A 27284-nucleotide genomic window follows, 5' to 3' on the forward strand; every position below is an offset into this window, starting at 1 on the left:
AAATTGATAAGTACTATAATAAGACCCAGATTGGAATATGCAGGAGTAGTGTGGACCCCTCATAAAAAGAAACACATAAGGAAATTGAGAGACTACAAAAATGGCTACAAGAATGGTTCCAGAATTTGAAGGGATGACATATGAGGAGAGACTAAAGGCTATGGATCTACCAACCTGGAACAGAGAAGGGAGAGAGGGATCTGATACAAGTTTATAAATTGATCAACAGAATGGACCAAGTGGATAATGAGAAACTGATCCTGAGAGAAGAATATGACATTCGAAGCACAAGATCGCATAGTAAAAAGCTGAGAAAGGGAAGATGTCTGAGAGATGTTAAGAAATATAGTTTTCCACAAAGATGTGTCGAGACATGGAACAGTTTGAGTGAAGAAGTGGTGTCAGCAACGAGTGCATAGTTTTAAAGAAAATTGGATAAGTGTAGATATGGACACGGGGCCACACGAGCATAAAGCCCAGGCCCTGTAAAACTACAACTAGGTAAATACACACACACACACACACACACACACACACACACACACACACACACACACACACACACACACAGCAAGAAAGGACTAAAGAAACTTACATATGAGCGAAATGTAATGTATTCCAACATAAATGGAGTGATATCGGGGATTTTAGAACTCAACGATTACTTGAGGGACAAGAACCCAGATATTGTGGGTCTTACTGAAACAAAACTGAGAGAGGGAGAAGACCTGATGATGGTTGGAGAAGGGAAATATAATGTTTGGAAAAGAAATAGAGTAGGTAAGATGGGAGGAGGAGTGATGTTGCTGGTTAAAAAAGATATAAAGGTGGATCAAGTGAAAAAAGGTATGGGAAAGGCAGAAGTGCTAAAGATCAGAGCAGAAACTAATGAAGGAAAAAGAGGCACTACATAGTGGTGTACGTACCACCTAAGACAAATGCATGGTCAGTACAGGAATATGAAGAAATGATAAGTGATACAGGAACATGTCTGGAAGAAATGTTGGGTGGCTGTGAACGAACTATAATGATGGGAGATTTTAATTGTAAAGAGGTGTGTTGGGAGGACTGGTCAATGGAAGGATCAGAGACAACATGGGAAATACACTATTGACACTGGCAATGGAAAATGTGTTAACTCAGTGGGTCAAAGAAGATACTAGGTTTGGAGGAGAGGGAGCATCGTCAAGACTGGACTTGGTCTTTAGTACAGAGCCAATGGTCATTGAGGAGATGAGGGTGGAGTGCCCTTTAGCAAAGAGTGATCATGCAGTTTTGGAGTTCAAGGTGATAGATGAAGAGAAATCTAGAAGAAATGAAGAATATAAAGTGGGAAGATGGAATTATGCCAAGACAGATTTTGGAAACCTAAAGAAATTCTTTCAAGAGACAAATTGATGAAATTCAAGAGTGCTAAGGGAGCAAATGAAAAGTGGAAGGAATTTATAAAAATATACAAAGAAGGTGAGAAAAATTTGTACCAATAAGACAACATAGAGAAGTTGGAAAGCAGGACTGGTTTAACGATAGATGTGAAAAGGCTAGAACAAGAAAAGAGGATGCATGGAAGAGGTGGAGAAGGAAAAGACGGATTAAGCAGTGGGAAAGTTACAAAAGAGCAAGAAATGAATATGTGTTGATTAGAAGAGAAGAAAGAAAGAAACAAGAAAAGGATATAATTGATAAATGTAAAGACCAACCAAGGCTTTTTACAGACATGTGAACAACAACATCAAAAATAGAGAAAGTATTGAAAGTTTAGAAGTAAATGGAGTATGCAGTGAAGATCCCAGGAAATGGCAGAGGCTATGAATGGATGCTTTCGGAAGGTATTCACAAAGGAGACTGCTTTTGACAAACCACTGGTAATGGAACAGAAAGGGATTATGAAGGAGTTTCAAGTAACTGTGGAGGAGATCAAGAACATGATGGGGAGTTTAGAAGTGAGAAAAGCTGTGGGACCTGATGGGGTATCAGGATGGATTTTAAGAGAATGCAGGGAGCAATTGGCAGAAAAAGTTTGTGAAGTAATTGATGCCTCATTAAGGGAAGGTGTAGTGCCCCAAGACTGGAAAAGAGCTAACATTGTCCCAATCTATAAATCAGGTAACAAGAGAGACCCATTGAACTATAGACCAGTGTCACTTACAAGTGTGGTAGCTAAGATGTGTGAGAGGGTGGTGAAGAATAGATGGACAGACTTCTTGGAGAAAATGACATACTTTGTGAGTGTCAATTTGGTTTTAGAAAGGGCGTTCATGCACGACAAACCTGATATGTTACTATTCGAGGGTGATAGATGTAATACAGGAAAGAGATGGTTGGGCTGATGGAATATATCTGGATTTAAAAAGGCCTTTGATAAGGTACCACACCAGAGACTGATCTGGAAACTTGAAATGGTAGGAGGAGTGCATGGCAGTTTACTAAAATGGATGGAAGACTTTTGGTAGGAAGAGAAATGAGAACAATAATTAAGGACAGACCATCAGAATGGGGATTGGTGGAGAGTGGAGTTCCACAGGATCAGTGTTGGCACCAGTAATGTTCGCAGTCTACATAAATGACATGGTGGATGGGGTGTCCAGTTATGTGAGCCTATTTGCAGACGATGCAAAATTGTTAAGAAAAGTGAGATGTGACAAAGATTGCGAACTACTCCAGGAAGACTTGGACAGAATATGGAAATGGAGCTGTACATGGCAAATGGAGTTCAACACGACAAAATGCAAGAAAATAGAGTTTGGCAAGAGTGAAAGAAGAATCAGGAGTATGTACAAGATAGGAAATGAAGACATAAAACCAGTCATGAAGAAAAGACCTTGGGGTGACAATTACCAATGACCTATCGCCAGAGAGACATATAAACAAAATAATTGGAGAAGTATTGAACTTATTGAGGAACATAAGAGTGGCGTTCAGATATCTAGATGAAGAAATGATGAAGAAAATAATTACTGCAATGATAAGACCGAGGCTTGAATATGCAACAATACAGTGGGCTCGAACTTAAAGAAACACATAAGGAAACTAGAGAAAGTACAGAGGGCTGCAACAAAATGGTGCCTGACTTAAGAGATTTGACTTATGAAGACAGACTGAAAAGAATGCAACTTCCAACCCTGGAAAACAGAAGAGAAAGGGGAGACCTGATAGCAATATACAGAGTGATGATTGGCATGGAAAAATGGATAGGGAAGATCTGTGTATGTGGAATGGAAGAATGTCGAGAGGGCATGGGAAAAACTAAAATGGCCACTTATAGGAGAGATGTGAAAAATATAGCTTCCTCATAGAAGGGTGGAAGCATGGAATAGTTTAGACGTGGAAGTGGTCAACGCAAGGAATATTCATGATTTTAAGAAAAGCTGGACATTAATAGATATGGAGACGGGACAACACGAGCATAGCTCTTTTCCCGTATGTTACAATTAGGTACACACACACACACACACACACACACACACACACACACACACACACACACACACACACACACACACACACACACACACACACACACACCGGTAGCTCAGTGGTTAGAGCTGGATTACAAAGAGATAACCGGGTTCGATTCCCGGTGGTGGAGATATTTGGGTGTGTCTCCTTTCACGTGTAGCCCTGTTCACCTAGCAGTGAGTAGGTACGGGATGTAAATCGAGGAGTTGTGACCTTGTTGTCCTGTGTGTGTGTGTGCCTGGTCTCAGACCTATAAGATCGGAAATAATGAGCTCTGAGCTGTATGAGGGTAAGTCTGGCTGTCTCAGAGACTGCAGCAGATCAAACAGTGAATTACACACACACACATACACACTCACACACACACACACACACACACACACACACACACACACAAAGTGTAGTGGTTAGCATGCTCAACTCACAGTGAGAGGGTAGGGTTCAAGTAAGTGGCGAGGCAAATGGGCAAGCCTCTTAATGTGTGGCCCCAGTTCACCTAGCAGTGAATAGGTACAGGAGGTAACTCGAGGGGTTGTGGTCTCGTCTGTGTGTGTGTGTGATGTGGTCTCAGTCCTACCCAAAGATCGGTCTATGAGCTCTGAGCTCACTCCGTAATGGGGAAGACTGGCTGGGTGACCAGCAGACGACTGAGGTGAATTACACACACACATGTAGTGGATAAAAGCAAGGATGAACCCAAACTTTTCTACAAGTTTATGAATGGCAAAACAAAGAATAAGGAAACAATTAAATAATTAAAGAAGGGAAGACATACCAAACAGAGAAGGAAATGTGTGAAATAATGAATAAGAGCTTCAAAACGGTACTCACTGCAGATGATGATTTCACAGAACCTAATAGGACATTGAATTGCCAAGGATTACAGGAAATTGCAGTGCACAAACAAGATATGGAAGATTACTGGATACGTTGGAGGTCAGAAAAGCAATGGGGCCAGAGGGTGTATCAGGCTGGGTGTTAAAAGAATGTAAAGAGCAATTACTGGAACCAATTTGGGAAATAATTAAAAGTTCAATAAATGAAGGGAAAGTTCCACTAGAGTGGAAGAGAGCCAACGTAATAATGATATATAAGGAGGAAAGGCAACTTAACCACTAAACTACAGACCAGTGTCACTTACAAGTGTCGTAGGGAAGTTAGGTGAAATAATTATCAAAGAAAAATGGGTTAAATTTCTAGAAGAGGAGCAAGTCATATCGAACAGACAATTTGGGTTCAGGACAGGACAATCATGTGTATCTAACTTGCTAAGCTTCTACTTGAGAGTTATTGAAGGACTTGAAAACAGAGATGGATGGGTAGACACAGTATACCTGGACATCAAAAAGGCTTTTGATAAAGTCCTGCACAGAAGATTTCTTTGGAAACTAGAGTATATAGGAGGACTACGTGGAACCTTGCTCGAATGGCCAAGAGATTATTTGAAGGATAGGGAAATGAGAACTGTGATTAGAGATACATACTCATCTTGGGGTAAAGTAACTAGTGAAGTGCCACAAGAGTCAGTGTTAGCCCCCATTATGTTTCAAGTTTATGTAAACGACATTCACATTGGGATAAGCAGTTATATAAATTTATTCGCTGATGATGCAAAGTTGCTAAGAGTTATCAAAACTAGAAAGGATTGTCTGCTGTTGCAGGAAGATTTAAACAAGATCTATGAATGGAGTAGGAAGTGGAAGTTGGAGTTTAATGCCAAGAAATGCCACATAATGGAACTAGGAAAGAGTAAGAGCATGGAACTATTTGATGGGAGGAGCAAATAATGAAGACTAAAGAGGAAAAAGATCTTGGAGTGATCATACAAGAAAATCTGAGCCCTGATAAACACATAAGCAAAATATTTGGACTATCATATAAGATGTTGACTAATATAAGAGTGGCATTTCATTACATGGATAAACATATGATGAAAAAAAATCATCACAAGCGTGATACGCCCAAGGCTGGAATATGCAGCAGTGGTATGGTCTCCAAGCTCTAAAAAGGATATAAGAAAATTGGAAAGGATACAGAAGATTGCTACTAAGATGGTGCAGGAATTAAAGGACCTCACATATGAAGAACGACTGAAGGAAATGGGACTGCCAACCTTACAAGATAGAAGAGAATGGAGGGACCTGATAACAATGTACAAGATAGTAAATTATATTGAAAAATAGACAAAGAAGACCTGGTGCTGTTGATGGAAGGACAAGAGGACATGAAAAGAAGATCAGGATAAGGCAGTGTGTGAAGGATATTTGAAAATACAGTTTTCCACACAGAACGGTGGAGAAATGGAATGCATTGGATAATGGAATTGTTACAGCGCATAGTGTGCATAACTTTAAAGAAAAACTAGATAAATGGAGATATGGAGACATGACACTATGAGCCCCACTTGAACCCTGTACAATATGTACAACTAGCCGCCGTGGTACAGTGGAACCATGCGTGCTTTGGGATCCTAGAGGTCTCCAAGCGCACGGGTTCGAATCCTGTCCACGTCTGAGTGTAGGTTGGGTTTCCTCACTCGGGGCAACGGTTTCCTAGCAGGTGGGCTTTAAGATAGGAGGTACCCTAAAAAGTATCCCCTTTAGCCCATAAATTCCCGTGAAAAGCCCACATGGTATAAAAAAAAAAAAACTAAGTAAATACACACACACACACACACACACACACATCAGGATGAGGCAGTGTGTGAAGGATGTTGGAAAATACAGTTTTCCACACAGAATGTTGGAAAAATGGAATGCATTGGATAATGGAATTGTTGCAGCACATAGTGTGCATAACTTTAAAGAAAAATTAGATAAATGGAGATATGGAGACAGGACACTATGAGCCCCGCTCGAACCCTGTACAATACAACTAGGTAAAACTAGGTAAATACACACACACACACACACACACACACACACACACACACACACACACACACACACACACACACACACACACACACACACACACACACACACACACACACACACACACACACACACACTCGAGAGGGCTGGGTTCGAGTCCCGGGAAGCGGCGAGGCAAATGGGCAAGCCTCTTACTGTGTGGCTCCTGTTCACCTAGCAGTAAATAGGTACGGGATGTAACTCGAAGGGTTGTGGCCTCACTTTCCTGGTGTGTGGAGTGTGTTGTGGTCTCAGTCCTACCCGAAGATTGGTTTATGAGCTCTGAGCTTGCTCCATAATGGGGAAGACTGGCTGGGTGACCAGCAGGTGACCGAGGTAAAGGTGAATTACACATACACACACCATGTAGTGTAGTGGTTAGCACACTCGGCTCACAACTGAGAGGGCCCAGGTTTGAGTCCTGGGCGCAGTGAGGCAAATGGGTGAGCTTCTTAATGTGTAGCCCATGTTCGCCTTGCAGTAAATAGATAGGGATGTAACTCGAGGGGTTGTGGCCCCACTATCTTGGTGTGTGGCATGTGATGTGATCTCAGTCTAACCCAAAGATCGGTCAGCATGAGCTTTGAGCTCTTTCCGTAGGGGAAGGGCTGGCTGGGTGACCAGCAGATGACTGTGGTGAATAACACACACACAGGTCTTCCCCACTATACAATTCTTCATTATACAATGTTTCACTTTTACGATGTTTCTTCTTTGTTTCCCCTTGCCTACTATATAGTTGGTGATGCTTCAATTTTACAACTGCTGGAGTGTGCACTCACTTGCTCTACACACAAGTATAGCAGCATTTATTTTAGCATATTAGTATGTTTATACTGTATTGTGAATTAATTTTCTTCTATTATTATTATTATTATTGTTATTGTTATTATTTGGCATTATTGTTTTCATATATCACTTGTGTTTTATTTATTTTGCTTCTCATCTTATTATGTATGCAGGATTGCTTGTAGCATTATAGTCAGTCACTCTTCATCTCAGATAATGAGGATAACAAATGAGCTCACAAAGACCCTGGATGCTGTGCTAGTGGGGCACATATAATTCTAAAGAAAGTGCAGGGTATGGAATGATAGCAAACACTGTGTGTGGAATGACTCCAACATATTCAAGAGACTCTTAAGTAAACAGCACCTGACTGACATTTAAGAGTCAAGTAAAGTGAACAAGCTGTGACTCAGAGTTGCCAAGTTACAGGCTGTGTTCCTGTGGATCCAGTCACAAAACCAGCCCCGAAACTGCAACTTTTGTAAAAAAAAAAAAAAAAAAAAAAAAAACAGCAGAAAAGCAGCCTAAAACTTGTGTTTGATATTCAAGATGACTGACAGAGGTATAGCATGAAGGGAAAATATATTGGCCATGCCATGTGCTTTTTTTTTATATATATATATATATATATATATATATATATATATATATATATATATATATATATATATATATATATATATATATATATATATATATATATATATATATATATATATATATATATATATATATATATATATATATATATATATATATATATATATATATATATATATATATATATATATATATATATATATATATATATATATATATATATATATATATATATATATATATATATATATATATATATATATATATATATATATATATATATATATATATATATATATATATATATATATATATATATATATATATATATATATATATATATATATATATATATATATATATATATATATATATATATATATATATATATATATATATATATATATATATATAATACTCATACATAATTCATACTTACAAGTTTCAACATTTTTTTTTTCTGAAGCATCACTAGGCTAGATCCAGTAACTTCTGAGTTACTGGTTAAGTGACTATGCCAAAATCTCTTCTTCATGATAAGTTAATGTCAGTTAGTGTAAGACATAGGCTGTACCTGAATATGTGCTTTATTTCCTTTAATCCTCTTTCACCCTGATAAATCACACTAACACTAAGGTTTTAATGATTTTCTTTAATAGATATTATTAAATAGTTATTGTGATAATTTTGTTGTAAACATGTATTACAGGAAATGTATTTCTCTCAATGACAAACAAAGACTGACTCAAGCTGCATCCTCCACAGACTCTAATCAACATAGCATACTGTGTCCTCATCCTGCTTGGCACCCTCATCCAGCGCCTGGTGTTTGGGGAGCTGCGTGTCTCAGAGCAGCAGCACATCAAGGACAAGTTTTGGAATTTTGTATTTTACAAATTTATTTTTGTCTTTGGTGTGATGAATGTCCAAGCCATGGATGAAGTTGTTCTGTGGTGTTCCTGGTTCAGTGTCTTGGGGTTCCTGCATCTCCTTGCACAGCTCTGCAAAGATCGCTTTGAATACGTGAGTTCCTTTAGTGGTTTCATTGTTCCTCTCTCTCTCTCTCTCTCTCTCTCTCTCTCTCTCTCTCTCTCTCTCTCTCTCTCTCTCTCTCTCTCTCTCTCTCTCTCTCTCTCTCTCTCTCTCTCTCTCTCTCTCTCTCTCTCTCTCTCTCTCTCTCTCTCTATATATATATATATATATATATATATATATATATATATATATATATATATATATATATATATATATATATATATGTGTGTGTGTGTGTGTGTGTGTGTGTGTGTGTGTGTGTGTGTGTGTGTGTGTGTGTGTGTTTTACCTCATTGCCATTATTTCCCTTCCTCCTCCTCCTCCTCCTCCAGAAAATATTTACTTATCTTCTCTTTGCTCCCAAGAGAGGAATTTGTTTTTTCATTATCTATCTACAATTAAAATGCAATCTTTACAACTAGATAGGGAACATAGTTAATCAATGACAGCAAATTAGAAAATCAAATTTTGTGGTTTATTCATTTATTACTGATATGACAATAAAATGTGTCCTCATTCTTAAACTACTTGTGGATTCAATAATTATGTATATTTTACACAGAAATAATGTGAGATAGAAGAGGAAAGTTATCTATGAATATGTTATATATTGAGTGCCAAGATACAACAGTTCATCCAACCCACCTCCTTTCCTCCCTTACTCCCATGCCACAGCACTCAACAACCAAGAGGGTGGAAGTAACCCATGGATAGTGTAGACTTTCATCTAATTCAATCAAGGTCTTTGTATTAGTACACATCAGTTGCAATAGTTATAAAAGCTGCTGAAATGGTAGTAAAAGAGATTTAAAGTCGAGGAATATATATCAAACAGGGATTAATATTGTAATGTATCAAATCACTAAAATCCACAATATAATTTTCTGACTTTCTCCATTTTGTATATCTCTTCTGTCATGACGAGATACTCATTATCACTGGAATTTTGTTACCAAGAGGTAAAACACTCCCTTCAGTGATGGCAGCACCAAAATTAAAGTAATGTGACTGGTGTCCATAAACACATAATAGCAAGGCTTCCTGGTGATTCATTAATGGGGTTTTAAGATAGATTTTTTGTAATTGGAAAATTAGTTTCTAGGAAAGTATTTGCCAGATTGTATTTTGGTACCATGGAGTGCCTCAAGCTTATCATGAATTTTGTCTCAGATAGTTAGTCTCAATGTACATTTGTAAAATACCATTTGCAGAATTATGCCTACAATGATTATCGTACAAAGTTACTTGCTCTAATGTTTCTTTTTGTCAGCTGATTTGATGAATATGTTCTCAGCCTTGCCAATTTAGTAGTTTTCCTACCAGATCTGGACTTGTAAATCTGAAGTTAAAATAATGGTAAATTTGCTGATGAGTTCAGTGTTTGCATATTTGGGCATGTACTGGGTGTTATTTTGATCTGCATATGAGTGATGATTTTTAATTATTGTTTTCAGTAATATAAATAGGTGTATTTGTATTCTAGGAATTTAATTAGTGTAAGGAAGGTTATATTAGTGAAGGATGTCACAAGAAGGGTTGCACAAGTGAGGGCTACCACAGAAAGGGTTGCATGAGCTCATGGTGCCACTACTGAGAAATGTTTGAGAACTGCTACAGTTAACTTGTTGATGACCTAAAGCTGGAGTCAAGGAATAATGAAAACTTTGTTAGGCATTTTGTGGTTTGTCTGGCCACCTTCTTTATACTGAATAAGATACATTTTGGGATGTTCAACTACTACTACTAAATTGAAAGTAACCAATGTTTCCTCTTTTCCCAATGAATCAGTTGTCCTTCTCAGCCACCACCCCGCGCCGCACACACATCCGTCTGTTGGGTCTCCTCAGCATCATCCTCACCATAGCCACATTTTGTCTCTTCATATGTGTGGTGGTTGGCTGTCACTCTGGCTTCAATACCTTTGCCTTTATGGTTGCTGAGGTGAGAGTTGAGCTTGCTTGAAGAATATTTCAGTGTGTGTTTCCAAGTTAAGTTTAAATATTTCAGTGTGTCCTTCCAAGTTAAGTTTAAATATTTCAATGTGTGTTTCCAAGTTAAGTTTAAATATTTCAGTGTGTGTTTTCAAGTTAAGTTTAAATATTTTAGTGTGTGTTTCCAAGTTAAGTTTGAATATTTCAGTGTGTATTTTCAAGTTAAGTTTAAGTATTTCTGTGTGTGTTTTCAAGTTAAGTTTAAATATTTCAGTATGTGTTTCCAAGTTAAGTTTAAATATTTCTGTATGTGTTTCCAAGTTAAGTTTAAATATTTCAGTATGTGTTTCCAAGTTAAGTTTAAATATTTCAGTATGTGTTTCCAAGTTAAGTTTAAGGGAATCAAAGCATTTAAAGCAGATATTAAAACATGAACTAGAACTACAAATTCTTTATATTTATTGATTTTATAATGATTTTCTTATCTGTTGAAAAAGATCTATGCATAGTTTTAAAGAAAAGTTGATTGTTACCACCATAACCTGTGATCTTCCACCCAAGACATTTTGTTAAGTGCGAAATTCGGTTTTCATGATGCGGTATTGGTTTTTTGGCTCTCCTATCCTTATTATTTTCACCTTATTGAATAATATGTATACACAAAGTGTACTAATATGTATAGCTTTTATACCACAAATATGATATAGATACCTCTAGTGGTTTTTGTGCAAAAGTTATTTTTTGGCAATGAAAAAGATATTCAAATTCATGCTATAAAATCATAACTAATAGTAGTCTGGCAATTTCCTCTTGATCACATGTAAAAGACATAACAACCAACAAATGTAACCATTTGTGTACATATAAACTAAGTTATAACAATTTCAGCACACTACAAGATAATATTTTTCTTTATTAAATATTTTGAGTTAAAAAATCTGCCTTGAATTTAATTGAAGGAATTTGATCATGACCATGGTAGCATTTGTAAAGGTGAGGTTGATGATAATTTTGCTGCAAGAATTTTAAAAATTGGTTAAAATTGGTTAATTACTGAAAAAGTTATTTAACAATATATGCATCTTCAATATTGCCATATAACTCACAAAGACCAAATATTTACTCACATAATCCTTTGACATATTCTTGGAGGTTGGTAGTAGTTGTTTAGATAGTTTGAAGCCATGGATATCATCTGAAAAGTACCAACACAAGGTGAGTTCTCACTTGTCCTAGTATGCTTCTAGCTCCTGGTCCCCTGTTTTTATCATATTAATATGATTTTATAACATATTACTGATATGTTATATATATATACCCATTATGAAAATAACATATTCTCTGGTATTTCTGGAGCCAACCCGCCTCATTGTGGCCAGGTAGAACTTATTTTGAAGTTACTACTTGTTATTTCTGAGGTAACTTTCCACATTCGCACTTCATAAGATTGATCAATTTTTGTAGCCTTTCCAATGATATCACTACCAGAGAACCATCACTTGTTTGGTAGGCCTGCCTCTCCTCTTGTGGTAATAGGCTTTCTGTAGCTTGCTCCAGACACATGTTTATGTGGAGATTGGAGGAAGATGAAGCGGCTGATTCACGTGTCCCTCTGTCCTCCACCTTTTCGAGGCAATCTAGCGACTTATTTCACTCTTCACCTTTCTTTTAGGACTTACATGTGGCATTGTCAATTGAAGGAGACCAAAAAAGCGCATGACAAGTTGATGGAGATCGCACTGTGGGGTGGGGGCCTGGGTGGTGAATGTGGCAGCATTGCTGGCTTTCCCTCAAAGTCACAGGTTCCTCCAAACTATTGCACCACTTCATCAAAAAACAAATTAAGAAAACAGTAAAAAACAAACAAACAAAAGAGTTACAAGAAAATCAAAGCTTAAGAGATAAAGGGGGCGTGGCACAAGCTCAGGCATTTAAAGGTCTGGCCCAAATCGACTGAATTTCCCCCGTAAAGTGCATAATCATACTTAATATGGTTATGGAATATGTTTTTACTTAAAAAAACTTGTGCACAAAACTCTCACACCAACTCCATTGCTGGACATGAGGAAACAAAATTTTGGTTATGTGATTGAATTTATGGATAGCTGTTTACTTTTTCTTGAATAGAAATTTGTATTTTTGGTTTTTATTTCATGATATACATGATTACCAGTATTTGTAATAGTTTGGAAGTAAAAATAGTCTATACAGCAGAAACAACTTGGCTCAAAGTGATTTAGATAAAAGTGAATGTTGACACAGCAGCTTGAGGTTTGCTTCAGCTCTGTACGCTTTGGATAAATAATGTAGAGTGAAAACTGAGTGTTAAACATTTGATTGTGGTATTCTGTCTTCTAACTGTTTGCATCTATATGTTGATTGTATCCATGTTATGATGATACCATCCTCTTTACTGATTCTATGAAGACTGTGACCTTTATCATGTTGTATTTATTTATTTTTGCATTTATTGTTTATTAATTTATTCTTTATATTATTAATTTATTGTTTATATGGTGTATTTTATTTCATCTTTTGCATTATGAAGTAGACATTTGATGAGATGTTTAAGATTTATAAACGTTTCTCTGCATTGCAGTGTATACTCCTGATTGTCCGAACTCTGTATGTAATCACCCGCTACTGTATCTACCTCTGGGACGTCACCCATGAAGGCTTGTGGGAGAAACGTGGTAAGAAACACTGAATGTTTAAATTTTTCAGCAGAATAGGTGCTCAGTCATATGCTGAATATATAATTTCCAAGAGGTGGATGCTAAAGTAAATTGATCCTCAGTGATTTTTTTTCATCTCTATGTAGAAAAAAAAAAAAAAAGAGCATGGTCTAACTTTGTGCTTGCCTCCTCAGGACGTTATGTGTACTTTACTGAGCTGGTGTTCGAACTGAGTGAGTTGGTGATTGACATGGTCCATCACATTCACATGCTGGTGTGGGGTAACATGTTCCTCACTATGGCATCTCTAGTGATATGCATGCAGTTGCGGCTCCTTTTCTACCAGCTCCAGCACAAAGTCAAGTCTCATCGGAATTACCTGCGTGTGCTTCAGCTCATGAATATGTGAGCATCTTTCTACTTCTTAGTGTTGGATTTTTTTGCTCTCAGTATTAGATAGGTCTGAAGAGGATTCATTATAGTGAAAATTATTATGACATACATTTGTCTGTTCTAAATATATTAGAAGGACTCTTATTTTCATGTTTTTGTCTACAATAACTTGATTTATACATACTATGTAATTTTGGTGATATGCATCATCATACATGCAAAATAAAAAACAGTGTTAAGTAGAAAGCAATGTTGGTCTCCTTATATGTGTTAAGTAGCTAGTTGTGATATTCACATTTATTTTACTAGTATAGCCTTGTGATTTGTGTAAGGTTTTTTTTTTAAGTAAGTAAGGAAATAAATTTTAAAAAGTATGAAAGAGAAGGCATTAATGTTACAATGATTACAGTAATATGCCTTTGCTTACACTGAATCATTGTAATGAGTAATCATTAAAACTTGATATATTCATGAAATTTTTTTAATGGTATATTTCACAGTGAAATACATTTAATATAGTTTATGATTTCTTTGTTTCTTTCAGTTTGAGTATATTATATTGCAAGTATTAGGGATGGATTGAAATGCTCAATAATTTCTTTATGCAAGGTACCCTGAGGTGAGTGGTGCAGACATCTTAGCTGAGGACAGCACATGTGCCATCTGCTGGGAGCATCAGGAAACTGGCCGTTGCCTGCCTTGCTCCCACGTCTTTCATGCATCCTGCCTACTGGCCTGGCTACACCAAGATCTCTCATGTCCGACATGTAGGCACAAGTTACATAAACCTGAGCCTGTGAGTATAAGGAAATTCATGTTACCAGATCAATCCTTTTTATTTCAGCTCATTGATATACATGCAAACTGTTGAGCTTTTTGCTGGTCAGATGAGGCTGTTAATTCATTGTGTTAATTTGTGTAAAAATGGGTGTTTGTAATATCTAACACAATATAGAGTGACAAAGGCTGATATTGTATGCATGGAGATTATCACTTTTATTAATTTATTGTTTTGTTTATTTATTTATTTATTTATTCTTATTATTATATTTTTATTTATCTATTTTATTGTTTTTTATTTATTTATTTACCTATTTCATTTATTTACTTAATTATTTATTTTATTTTATTTTATTTTTTTGTGGGCAAAGATATTAGTGTGATTTTAGTCTGCCTTGCAAGCTGAATGTGTCAGGCGCAGCAATGTATGAGATTTGGTGGGAGAAAAGAGAATGAAGGAGGTGAATGAATTTAAGTATCTTGGGATGGTGATATGTAAACATGATGAGATGGATGGAGAAATGAGATAGAAAGGCAAAGGATTGGGATATCATATGCAAAGCTTAGCTATAGAAAATAGAAATGAGTCTGATGTTTGAGTCCTTACATTTTCCTGCCAGTATTGGCATATGCATCATATATTCAGATATGGAATAGTGCACTGCAGCAAAGAGTGTATGATATGAAAATGAGTTATCTCAAAGGAAGAAGGATGAGTGACAGAATAGTAGGATGAGAATAGTGAGGATATGTATAAGAGATGCAGTTTGAATACATGTGTGATAGAGTGAAGTGTAAAATGGTAGAGTGACATAGAAAATACATTGAGGAGTTTTACCATATTGAGAAAATGGAGAGTGAAGAGTTTGTAATAAAAATGTTTGCACATGATATTGAAGGAGAGGAAGGTCACTTAGAAGTCTAAAGGATAAGGTAAAGAAGCTCTTATGCAAAGGAGGCATGAAAAGAGACAGCATACCTGGACAACCAAGAAAGGGGTGTGTTGATAGGAAAAAGTAAAGGCTGCTTTGCCACCTCCTTGCACAGTATGCCTGGAGGGAGTGATGTATTAGAGATGAATTTTCACTTGTTAAATTTGAATAGTTGCACTGAAAATTAGTATTGCACCAGTAATGTCAATTTATCCCTTACAAGATTGTGCCAGCTCATTAATTTTAACCATGTATACATTAATGTTCATATTGAGCTATTATTAAAGAAGTTATTGTTTGGTCAAACAGAATGAGACTGCATCATTGTTGGATGGCTTGCTGCCCACTGTGGAAGAGAATGGTCTGGGACAAGACAACAGAGTCAATGATGCACATGGGGCAGGGAGTCCCTTCCCATCTCCTGCTGCACCTGAAGGTTCTGGCACTCCAGGGTGGCGCTATGTCTCCTGGCTGCCTAGTTTTAGTGTTGAGCAGAGCCACACACAGCTCCCCCGACACCAGCAAGCCAGTGCACAACCTGCATCAACATCCCAATTGGATGGGCTTGCTAGACAGGTTTGGAGTCACATGTTACTTGATACAAGCATATATTTCATTCAGTGGTAGGTTCATTTTCTTTTTGCTAATGTTTTGTCATTTCATTTTTTCTTTATAGCAAAGTGGTCAGAAGCTTAATTAAAAAAAAGAATGGAGAAGAAAATTCTGAAATATTTTTCAGGTGCAGCAGATGTTTCCTGATGTTTCTTATTCACATATTTTGGAGGATTTGAGACACACCCATTCCTTAGAAGTTACAATTGACAACATTTTAGAACAGCGCTTGGTTAATCCTCCACCAATGTTCACCTCTCATAATAGTCACAGGTATGTTGATATCCTTAATTATGGATATTTTGTCCATCTAGCATTCATATTGTACTATTAGATTTTGTATTTTCTTAAATGTCATGCTATTTCTGAATTTTTGTTGGTGGTAACACTTAATATGGAGTGATATGTCTCTTCTGTAGATAAGGTTTGAGATATCAGATTGATGGAAGTGCTTAGCCCTGACTTTAAAGTAGCCTGACTAAAAAGATCATAAGTTGTACTGAGTCAGAGGAAGAGGATCAAGCTTCAGGAGATAGATGTGAGTTGTTTATCCCTTGGAGACTGATGCTAAATGTCAAAAACTTTATAAAACTATCCTTCCTTTGACAGCTGAATCTCATGCAGAATGTGAAAAGTGTTTGCATACATTTTATTCACAAGATCAGTGTTTAGTGACTGCCATGTCACTGTCTACTCACTTTAAATGCAATCATGTAAATTGAAAACGTTTTTCATTTAGATTCTGAATATGCAGCATTCAAGGTTATCATGTGAAACATGAATAATGTGAAGGAAGAACATACAATTGTATTTATGAAAGACAGGAAGGGTGGAAGATTGAGAGGGATATAATACGTGAGAATAACTAATGGAAACGACTCAGAATACTTAACTCCATGAAAGCTATTTTGCTTAGAGATGAGATGTGAAGTTTCCAGTATAAGGAAAGGACAAACTGTGGATGTTCAGTGTAAAAGAGAGGGGACAGTTTAATGTCATTGAAGAAGAGGGGATAGTTGTTTGGAAGGGTGTGTTGAGTTGATAGATGGAGAAATTGAGTTTTTGAGGCATTAAATATTACTAAGTTTGCTCTTTTGAACTAGGAGACCACTCTGCCCACTGTCTACTAGAACACCTGCTTTGATGTGCAGATAAGAAAAGTCTTCCGTCCGACCCATTTGCTCAAAACGGTCTTCAACTCATCCCTATCTTATATTTCATGTATGCTTTATCAAAATATCTGAATAAATCATGTTCCTTACTTAAAGCACATCAATCTAATAGCAAATATGTGCTGCTGGTCTGCATATCTCATCTTCTTTTAAAGTCACATTGCTAATCACAGATTACCTCCTCTGTTCTCTCTAACCCTCTCTTTTTGTTTTCATCACTTTACCAAGACGTGTTCAATAACTTTCCAAAGTAGTTCTGTATATTCACTGCATTCACCTTTATTCAAAGTTAATTTCATTGTTTATATGGCATTGTCATGTGATTATGATGGAGTAATTATTAACAGTGATAGAATTAATCATATTATCAGTGTGTATCAACTTTCAGTTCTTTATATGATGGCACACATGAAGAAGCTGAAAATAGCCCTCAGTCAAATGTGGATGAGGATGTTATTGAAGAAGAAGAACACTTTCAGGATGCACTGCCACTCCTGCAGAATAAGTCATGTTTGCCTGAGCTCTCTTTAAAGACCAGCAGCAGTTCCTGTGAAGATTCCAGTGACACAGATTCTGATGGGTAAGATTAACATGACAGTCATTTAGATATTTACAAACTTATGTGATAGATCTCTCATTATGAATTGCTTTTGTATCCTTATAAATAGTGACTTTAAACCTGGGCAGTATGAAATACTGTGATATTGTTTTCCTGCTGTGTATGTCTCTCTCAAAGGATGGGCATTGTACCAGTTTGTAATAATCTATGGGTAACTCAGATTCTAAGATGGCTGAATTCACCAACACATTTACACAAGTATAATACAATTAACAAAGATTTGTGTCTCATCTATGCACAATTTGTGGCAGTTTCAGCTGCTGCTGGGTGACAGTTGCATTTTTCTATATGAACAGATTTCCACCTTTGCTGTTTTGTTGCTGAGTGATTGAAAAGTGAGTCTTCATAGTCGTTCCCTTATAATCTCAGTGTCCATCTTTCCCCCTTATCACCATGGATTCTTATTCCTTGTTATCTAAGATTAAATAACAGACACACCCATTGATTAGGAAATCCATTAGTGTCCTCACCACTTCATCACCAGTTGATTATGAGCAGCATCTCTGACAATCCAGGTTTATCTCACAGAATGGGTTCATACAGGCAAGGAATGAGTACACAAAGATTCAAGGAGAACAAAAAAGAAATATGAAAAAAATGTGATTGACAAGTGCAAAGACCATCCCAAACTCTTCTACAGATATTTTAGGGAAAAAATGAGTATTGATAAACTTAAAATGGTTGGAGCAACATATGAGGATCCAGAGGAGATGGTGGAGGTGATGAATAACAGCTTGCACAAGGTGAAGAGAAACTTGCACCACTCTAAAGCCAGGAGGGAGGAAGAGTTATGTAAAAGATACAGCTGACAGTACAGGAGGTTGAGGGAAGCTTAAATAAACTCAATGTAAGGAAGACTGCAGGGATCAGATGGAGTATCAAGATGGATCTTAAAGAGTGTAGTGAACATCTTGTAGGCAAATTGCAATACTTAATGAATGCCTCCCTGAGTGAAGGAAAAAATACCAAAAGATTGGAAAAAGAGTAAATTTAGTATCATTGGACATTGATTTCCATTGACTGGTTTTCAAAGGGTCTAAATTAGAGATGTGAAATCTGAGGGAAAATAATTAAAAAGTGAAGCAATAAGTTGTCATTTATCTAATGTAAGTTTTCTTTCCTGACAGAAGTTGGTCACCGGTTGGGTCCTTTGGAACTGGTGGTCGGTTTAGCAAATCCCCAAGAGAGAGAGAGCAAATGCTGGCTCAGCGAAAGTCTGCACTGGTGTCTCAAGCACGTCGAAGATTTGTCTCCCACTCAAGAGGTGACATAGAGGAGGGGGATGGGGAAGCCCTGCATGAGGATGGAAGTCTAGACACTTCACAAACAAGTAAGGTCTCAGCTCAGTAGTTAACTGTATGGCTGGAGACAAAGTTATTCTGTTAGTTCCTCAGGTGTTATTATGGTAGAATTTGTGTTTATTTGAAAATTTCAGATTAAAATTAGTGTATTCATATACTGCATTATTTTTTCTTTTTTACTTTATGGATATTGTAAAAATGTATCCTAAGGTAAGCTAACCATTATGACATTAGATTTCAACAAAATTGCTCACAGTAATTTACACAAGTTACTGTACTATATACATTTAATAAATAACAGTGCCAAAAAAGTTTTGAAGTGATATTTAAATTTAAGCGATTATACTGAAGTATGAAGTTATGTGTAAATGTTTATTTTATATTTATATTTTGTGAAGGTTACCATGACTTATATGTGGAGTGTCTTAAGCATGTGTGAGTAATAGAGGAGAAATGGTGGCTAGGAGTTATTTAAAGGTAATAAGAGGCACAAGAACTGCAAGGAATGCAGGTTTTCTTATCAATGTTCCATATAAAAATGAGAAGGGAGCATTAGTGATATATTTTCATAGAAATATGCATATTCAATATTGGCTAGATTTCAGTTTAGGGGCAAAGTTTAATTGTTAAGATCACCAAGTGACTTAGAATGAATAACTTTTAATCAAGTTTTTGGAGAAGACCCCAAGTTCATTGTCTCTAAGTTTGGTGAATATGACTGTTCTGAATGCTTTGTAAAGTATGGAATAAGTTGATTGTCATACAGCACTTTACAATTTACTTGTATATGTACAGTTCAGATTTAAATGTCAAGTCTTACAAGGTTGATTGTTATATTTTACCTTCATAAGACTGAAATAGCCAAGTGCTTTCAGTTATTATTTTTGTATAAATATTACATGTTTTTTATTGTATATAATTTAAGAATTTTGTAGCCCATAAGTTGATTCAGATAAAAAAGTATCTCAAGTATATAGTTGGAAGTGTTAACATGTATGATGTTTGTTAAAGAAAATTGATGACAAGGAAAAGGAAAGAAGTGCTTCTTATAGGCTGCAAAAGACAGTGCTTGTCTTAAGCTAATCAAGTTTGTAAATGATTGTCCTAATCAATTTTAGTCTAATCTTTGCATGCCATACATTGTGATAGGACTCTTAATCCTGATGATGATGATATAGTAAGCCTTGCTATGTGAGAAATTAGTGCTTCATTCTGTAAGCTGTTCCTTCCAAATGCTCCTCTAGAGGGGGAGAGAAGAGAGAAAAGATCAACAAGATGGGGGAGTGAGTGATTACAAGTGAAGGTTCTCAGTGAAAAGCCTGAATTCTTTGGGGATAAATGAGTGTCTACATAGGATTTTTTCAGAGAGGATCTCAGATTCCATGATTTTCAGATTCATCCTGTCATGAAGAAATCGTGGATTTTTTTCAGAGAGGATCTCAAATTCCATGGTTTTCAGATTCATCCTGTCATGAAGAAATAGCATCAAGAGTTGGCATTATTGTGTAAGGGAGTGAGAATGAGGGAAAGGTTTTGATAATTATTTGTTTGGATTCTCTGATTGATCTCTGTAGCTTTGCTGTGATCTGATACTATTTGAAACTTCTTTGTTTGTGGGTGTTTCATTATTTCAATGACAAGTTCTCTAAAACAACATTGTACAGTTGTCATGTATACAATGTTGAAATAATTTTTGCTTTGGAGATTGATGTTGAACTTGTTTCCTGTTTATGTTTGCCATGTACTTGCTGATTACTTGAAAATGAAATAAGAAACGTGTGTGTGTGTGTGTGTGTGTGTGTGTGTGTGTGTGTGTGTGTGTGTGAATCATATTGTTTCAATAGTCTGTAAGTGCTGAAATTTTTTTTACAGATTTTGAATATAGGAACATACCAGTGCTATTATTACTATTTTTTTTATTGCTATATTAGTATTTCTTTCTTATGAAGTATTCTCATATTGGCATTACAAAAGTTTAACCAGTGATGTGGACACCATGATTTTGCTACACATTGCATCTCATTGTTCACTCAGATGTTCATTGGTAGAATTTTGATGTGCCACAGATGGAATTTGAGAGATATCACTAGGTTAGGAGTGATTAGTTTAAGCACATATGCTCAGAGTAACATGCAAAAAGGAGTTGCTGGCACACTGCATGCACTGTTGTCATTCCTAGACATTTTCCTAACTTACTAATAATTGGATGAATGCTTAAAATATCATTTTGCAATACTTTTTGTGCAGGAAAAGAGTTCCAAGCCCTTTGTTCTCACCCCCTTTTCATCTCTTATGACACACTGGGAATGCAAAGATATGTACCTTATGTTCTTACTGGATTGTTTTAGTTGTGCATCTTGTTCTTTTTGCTCTATTTTGGACTGCTGCTTTTTCCTTGGTTTCTCTCACTCATCATGGTGGTGACCAATTTTGTATAGCTAATCAGCAGTGTGCATTGCATTTTTGCACCCAAACAAGAAATAATTAATATTAATATCTGGTGGACTGTAGCAATGTTGGGTAATTAAAACAGTTAGAGTCAGTAAGCTGGAATAATTTAATAGATGATATTTGCAAAAAAGAATTTCATGACAGTCTTACATTCAAAATATATTCATTCTAAGTGAAAATAGTTCTTACAGACTTGTGATGCTTAATGACTGCAACTTGCTAAGGATCACTTATTATTGACTGAAAAGATTTGGAAATAAGAGACCAGTTTATCTTTTTTAAGTAGGAGGGTATTGGCCAACAGCAGCAAAAATTGCTATTTGAAAAAAAAAAAAAAAAAAAAAGATCCACTGAGGTGCTGGTCTCCTAACAAGGTCAGAAGAGTTAGCCGATAGAATGGGAAAAATGTTTTGAAACCTGCTTCTTAAATGAGTTTAGCTCATAGGAAGGTGAAAAAATAGAGTTCCAGAGTTTACTAGAGAAAGGGATGAAAGATTGAGAGTCTGGTTATCTCTTGTATTAGATAAATAGACAGAATAGGGGTGAGAAAAAGAAGGAAGTTTAGTGCAGCAAGGCTGTTTGAGGAGGGAAGGCATGCAGTTAGCAAGATCAGAAGAGCACTTTGTATGAAAATGGCAGTAGTAGATAACAAGAGATGCATCACTACTGCAGTGAGAAAGAGGCTGAAGACAATCAGTCAGATGAGGTGTTGATAAGACAAAAAACTTTGGATTCAACTTTATCTAAAAATATAGTATGAGTGGAACCCCCCCATGCATGTGAAGCATACTCTATACATGGGTACAGAGTTACCTGTTGGGGATGAGAAAAACTGGTGAAGATGACTCATAATGTCAAACTTCATGGAAGCTGTTTGGCAAGAGAGAGGCTGCTTTTGGTAAGAAGAGATAATTAGAGAAATATTGCACATTAGACTTTTATTTAGTATTTGGTGTGCCCTCCACCAGCCTTCAGCTCGGCCTTTAAATTTTGGTGGCATAAAATTGGAATTTTTTTATTGTAAGCCAGTGATGAACGACTGAATGAAATTCACATTTGTTCACACCAGTGGGTTGATGTGAGCAGTTTACCATTTCTCTTTACTCCACGTTACTGTTCTCCACTGACCAGCAATAAAGTTCTAGTATGTTTTAATAAATTCTAAACATGACACGTTCATCTTGGTAAAGATACTTTTTTTGGTGTATACATGAAGTAGTAACTGCAGGTGCCTCTGACACCACTCCTAAATAGTTCAAACTACAACTTTAGGATTTGTGGATGAGTTTGTTTGAGTTTTGTTGTTGTGTGGGAATTCTTTATGACCACATCTTTGAGCTTGTCTATCATGTGTGGTTTTCCTTTAGTATCCAGAAACCAGGGCAAAGATAAGGTTTGACCAAGCAGTAGAGCACAGGCTTTCTTGAATAGCCCAGAAATTGCTGCTTTACTCTAATTTGTATGCAGTGCATGCTTCATGTAAGGTGAGAAGCTTGAGTTTTCTCTAACAGTCCTGAAAGTGAAAGTAAGAAGCAGCAGGCTAAATATTACAGCTTATGACTTATTGAAGGTGATTTTATAAAGGAGAGAATCTGGACTAACCTCCCCCAACAGATGAAAAGACACTTGTTCTTAAAACCAGTGACAAGCTGTTGTCTATTGTGTAAGAGAATTGCCTGCGTTTAGTATCATGCCACAAGGTACAATACAATGATAGATGCATACATTTATTACATACCTTATGAAAGGGACTAGAGGACATTTTGGGTAACATATGCTGATGATGAATGTGAATCCCTTATTTCTTATCTTTAAAGGATATGAAATCTTGTAAAAGTGTGTTTCCCTCAGATACACATGCTATTCTCTGCAGTTTTTTGTATTTGACTATGGAAATTGACATTAATTTGCTCCATGAAGATAGTCATGCCTATGGAACTGATGCTTATGGAAAGGGCAAGATACATTGTATTATTGAAACCATCAACAGAAAAGTATTTCAAGTTCGATGATACCCTAAGAAGCTCCTCTTTGTGATAGCTCTTGTTTGCATGAATTTACATGATTATCCATAAGAATAATATCTTGAGCAATATCCCCTGTGTGATGGTGATGGGAAAGATACACCTACTTTTATTTTCCGTAGCTAGCTCTGAAATAAACTGATCCTGTATGCTCTATGTTTCATGAAAGATGACTAAAAGAGAGATGGTGAGGGGACTAAAAATATCTATTCAATATTTTCTTCTGTGTAATTAGATAAGTCTTGTCTTGCCTTGCTTTCTTTGGCAGTTCTCAGCCTGACAAATAGGATATGATTATAGAGATTGTAATTTCACCTTGGCTGTTGTACCCAAGTTAGCTTTTGAAGATAATTTTCAGATATGGTACTTAATTTGAAAAAAGTTTATCTCTTCAAGTTTGTTATTGAATTTGGGAGATATGAATGATCTATTACAGTGTGATTAGTAAATGTGCACAAATATAGATGAGAAAAGAATTCTTTGCCTAAAAGGCAAACAACATGAGAGAGTGGAAATTATTGCACTGCACAGATTAATGAATAAGATGGAAGAACTAGATTGGGAAGATCTGTTTTCAGAGAATAAATGAGAAACAAGGAGACATGGAAGATAACAAAATGCAACCACATTTAGAAGGAACACAAAGAAGTTTAGCTTTCTTCATAGAAGCATTGAGGCATGGAATGGATTGGAGGGTGAAATGGTGTGTACTAAAAACATTAATGACTTTCAGCAAAAATAAATGAGATAAAAAATAGTTATGGAGACAACAGTAAGAGCTTAGCAACTCAGTAAATACAATTAGATAAATGCACACACACACACACACACACACACACACACACACACGGGACATCGTCGATGGCGGAGGTGGTCGCTGAGCTCCAGAGCAATCATCTATAATTCTACAGTTACCTAAGAGTAACCAAGGTGGGAAAGGAGCTGGTAATGTTTGTCCCGTCTCCATATAGTCATGTTAACTGTTGATTAGCAAAATAATGTCCAGTGAAGGTAAATATAAACTGTAGCCTGCGTTTGAGCCATCAGCTGGTTTGTTTACGTCTGCGCAACATGGCGGCCGTGAACTCGAAAGAGGAATCAGACTTCACAGGGTTTCAAGGAATAATGGAGAAGAGCACTTATGTGAAGAAAATTCTGGAGTTAGAAGGTAAAATTGAAAAACTGTTTGAAAAGTATGAGGGCCTGGAAACGAGTTATGACAATGTAAAGAGAGACTGTGCCGATATGAAGAAGGAAAATGCAGCACTGAAAGAGGAAGTTAAGCTAATTAAAGTGAATTGCGAAAAATGTGGAGAATCTCTAGGAAAAGTGATGGAGAAGCAGGCTGAATGGAAAAAAAGTCAGGAAGTGGAAAGAAAGGAGGTAAATTACAAAGTTGCAAGTCTGGAAAAGGAAATCAAAGAGTCAGGGAGAAAACTTTGGGCCTTGCTGAAATTATAGATCAACAGATCATAGAAGAGAAGATAGCTGAGAAAGTGGTGAAGGTTATTAAGTCAAATGAGACATTGGTGAGGAAACTGTAGACAAAAAGAGATGTGTGGTGATATTTGGTGTGGAGGAGGATAAGACACCGAGTAAAATGGAGAGAGAAAAACATAAAAAGGTGATAAATAATATCATTAATGTGGTGCAGGAGGAGGAAAAGACCTAGTACAAGAAATAGAGGACTTCCATAGAATTGGAAAGTTCACAAGAGAAGGTATGAGGCCAATAAGAATCAAACTTAAGTCACAAAAGGATGTAGATGAATTGGTGGAGAAGTCATGGAGGCTAGCCCAGCAGGAAACAACAAGGAAGATTTGGTTGAGAAGAGATCTCGGTGAAAAGGAAAGAGAAATGTTAAATGAGTTGAGAAAGGAGGCTTTGAAAAAAATGAAGAGAGGACAGAAGAGAGAAGAAAGAGTTTTCTGGAGAATCTTGGATATGAGACTGAGGAAGTGGTTCATAACCCAGAAAAGTACAGCAAGAAAGGACTAAAGAAACTTACATATGAGCGAAATGTAATGTATTCCAACATAAATGGAGTGATATCGGGATTTTAGAACTCAACGATTACTTGAGGGACAAGAACCCAGATATTGTGGGTCTTACTGAAACAAAACTGAGAGAGGAGAAGACCTGATGAAGGTTGGAGAAGGGAAATATAACGTTTGGAAAAGAAATAGAGTAGGTAAGATGGGAGGAGGAGTGATGTTGCTGGTTAAAAAAGATATAAAGGTGGATCAAGTGAAAAAGGTATGGGAAAGGCAGAAGTGCTAAAGATCAGAGCAGAAACTAATGAAGGAAAAAGAGGCACTACATAGTGGTGTACGTACCACCTAAGACAAATGCATGGTCAGTACAGGAATATGAAGAAATGATAAGTGATACAGGAACATGTCTGGAAGAAATGTTGGGTGGCTGTGAACGAACTATAATGATGGGAGATTTTAATTGTAAAGAGGTGTGTTGGGAGGACTGGTCAATGGAAGGATCAGAGACAACATGGGGAAATACACTATTGACACTGGCAATGGAAAATGTGTTAACTCAGTGGGTCAAAGAAGATACTAGGTTTGGAGGAGAGGGAGCATCGTCAAGACTGGACTTGGTCTTTAGTACAGAGCCAATGGTCATTGAGGAGATGAGGGTGGAGTGCCCTTTAGCAAAGAGTGATCATGCAGTTTTGGAGTTCAAGGTGATAGACGAAGAGAAATCTAGAAGAAATGAAGAATATAAAGTGGGAAGATGGAATTATGCCAAGACAGATTTTGGAAACCTAAAGAAATTCTTTCAAGAGACAAATTGGATGAAATTCAAGAGTGCTAAGGAGCAAATGAAAAGTGGAAGGAATTTATAAAAATATACAAAGAAGGTGAGAAAAATTTGTACCAATAAGACAACATAGAGAAGTTGGAAAGCAGGACTGGTTTAACGATAGATGTGAAAAGGCTAGAACAAGAAAAGAGGATGCATGGAAGAGGTGGAGAAGGAAAAGACGGATTAAGCAGTGGGAAAGTTACAAAAGAGCAAGAAATGAATATGTGTTGATTAGAAGAGAAGAAAGAAAGAAACAAGAAAAGGATATAATTGATAAATGTAAAGACCAACCAAGGCTTTTTACAGACATGTGAACAACAACATCAAAAATAGAGAAAGTATTGAAAGTTTAGAAGTAAATGGAGTATACAGTGAAGATCCCAGGAAATGGCAGAGGCTATGAATGGATGCTTTCGGAAGGTATTCACAAAGGAGACTGCTTTTGACAAACCACTGGTAATGGAACAGAAAGGGATTATGAAGGAGTTTCAAGTAACTGTGGAGGAGATCAAGAACATGATGGGGAGTTTAGAAGTGAGAAAAGCTGTGGGACCTGATGGGGTATCAGGATGGATTTTAAGAGAATGCAGGAGCAATTGGCAGAAAAAGTTTGTGAAGTAATTGATGCCTCATTAAGGGAAGGTGTAGTGCCCCAAGACTGGAAAAGAGCTAACATTGTCCCAATCTATAAATCAGGTAACAAGAGAGACCCATTGAACTATAGACCAGTGTCACTTACAAGTGTGGTAGCTAAGATGTGTGAGAGGGTGGTGAAGACT

The 27284-nt window shown here is 36.6% G+C and overlaps 1 protein-coding gene across 4 annotated transcripts in view; it reads left to right on the forward strand.

Annotated features, from left to right (window-relative positions):
- Positions 1–27284, forward strand: part of LOC123517431 (E3 ubiquitin-protein ligase AMFR-like) — a 50830-nt gene that overhangs the window by 9761 nt on the left and 13785 nt on the right. For 3 of the 4 annotated variants that reach the window (XR_006678465.1, XM_045277467.1, XM_045277466.1), the window contains 9 exons: positions 8526–8783; positions 10584–10736; positions 13326–13419; positions 13596–13806; positions 14404–14590; positions 15816–16082; positions 16246–16391; positions 17679–17870; positions 19037–19239. Coding sequence is in view for 3 of the 4 variants with exons in the window: in XM_045277467.1 (XP_045133402.1) it covers positions 8526–8783; positions 10584–10736; positions 13326–13419; positions 13596–13806; positions 14404–14590; positions 15816–16082; positions 16246–16391; positions 17679–17870; positions 19037–19239 (1711 nt within the window). In the remaining variant the exon portion in view is untranslated. The remainder of the gene's footprint in view (positions 1–8525; positions 8784–10583; positions 10737–13325; positions 13420–13595; positions 13807–14403; positions 14591–15815; positions 16083–16245; positions 16392–17678; positions 17871–19036; positions 19240–27284) is intronic. The other variant, XM_045277468.1, reaches the window with a different exon arrangement.

This window comes from Portunus trituberculatus, chromosome 42 (genome assembly GCF_017591435.1).
Source record: "Portunus trituberculatus isolate SZX2019 chromosome 42, ASM1759143v1, whole genome shotgun sequence".
Taxonomy (NCBI): Eukaryota; Metazoa; Arthropoda; class Malacostraca; order Decapoda; family Portunidae; genus Portunus; species Portunus trituberculatus.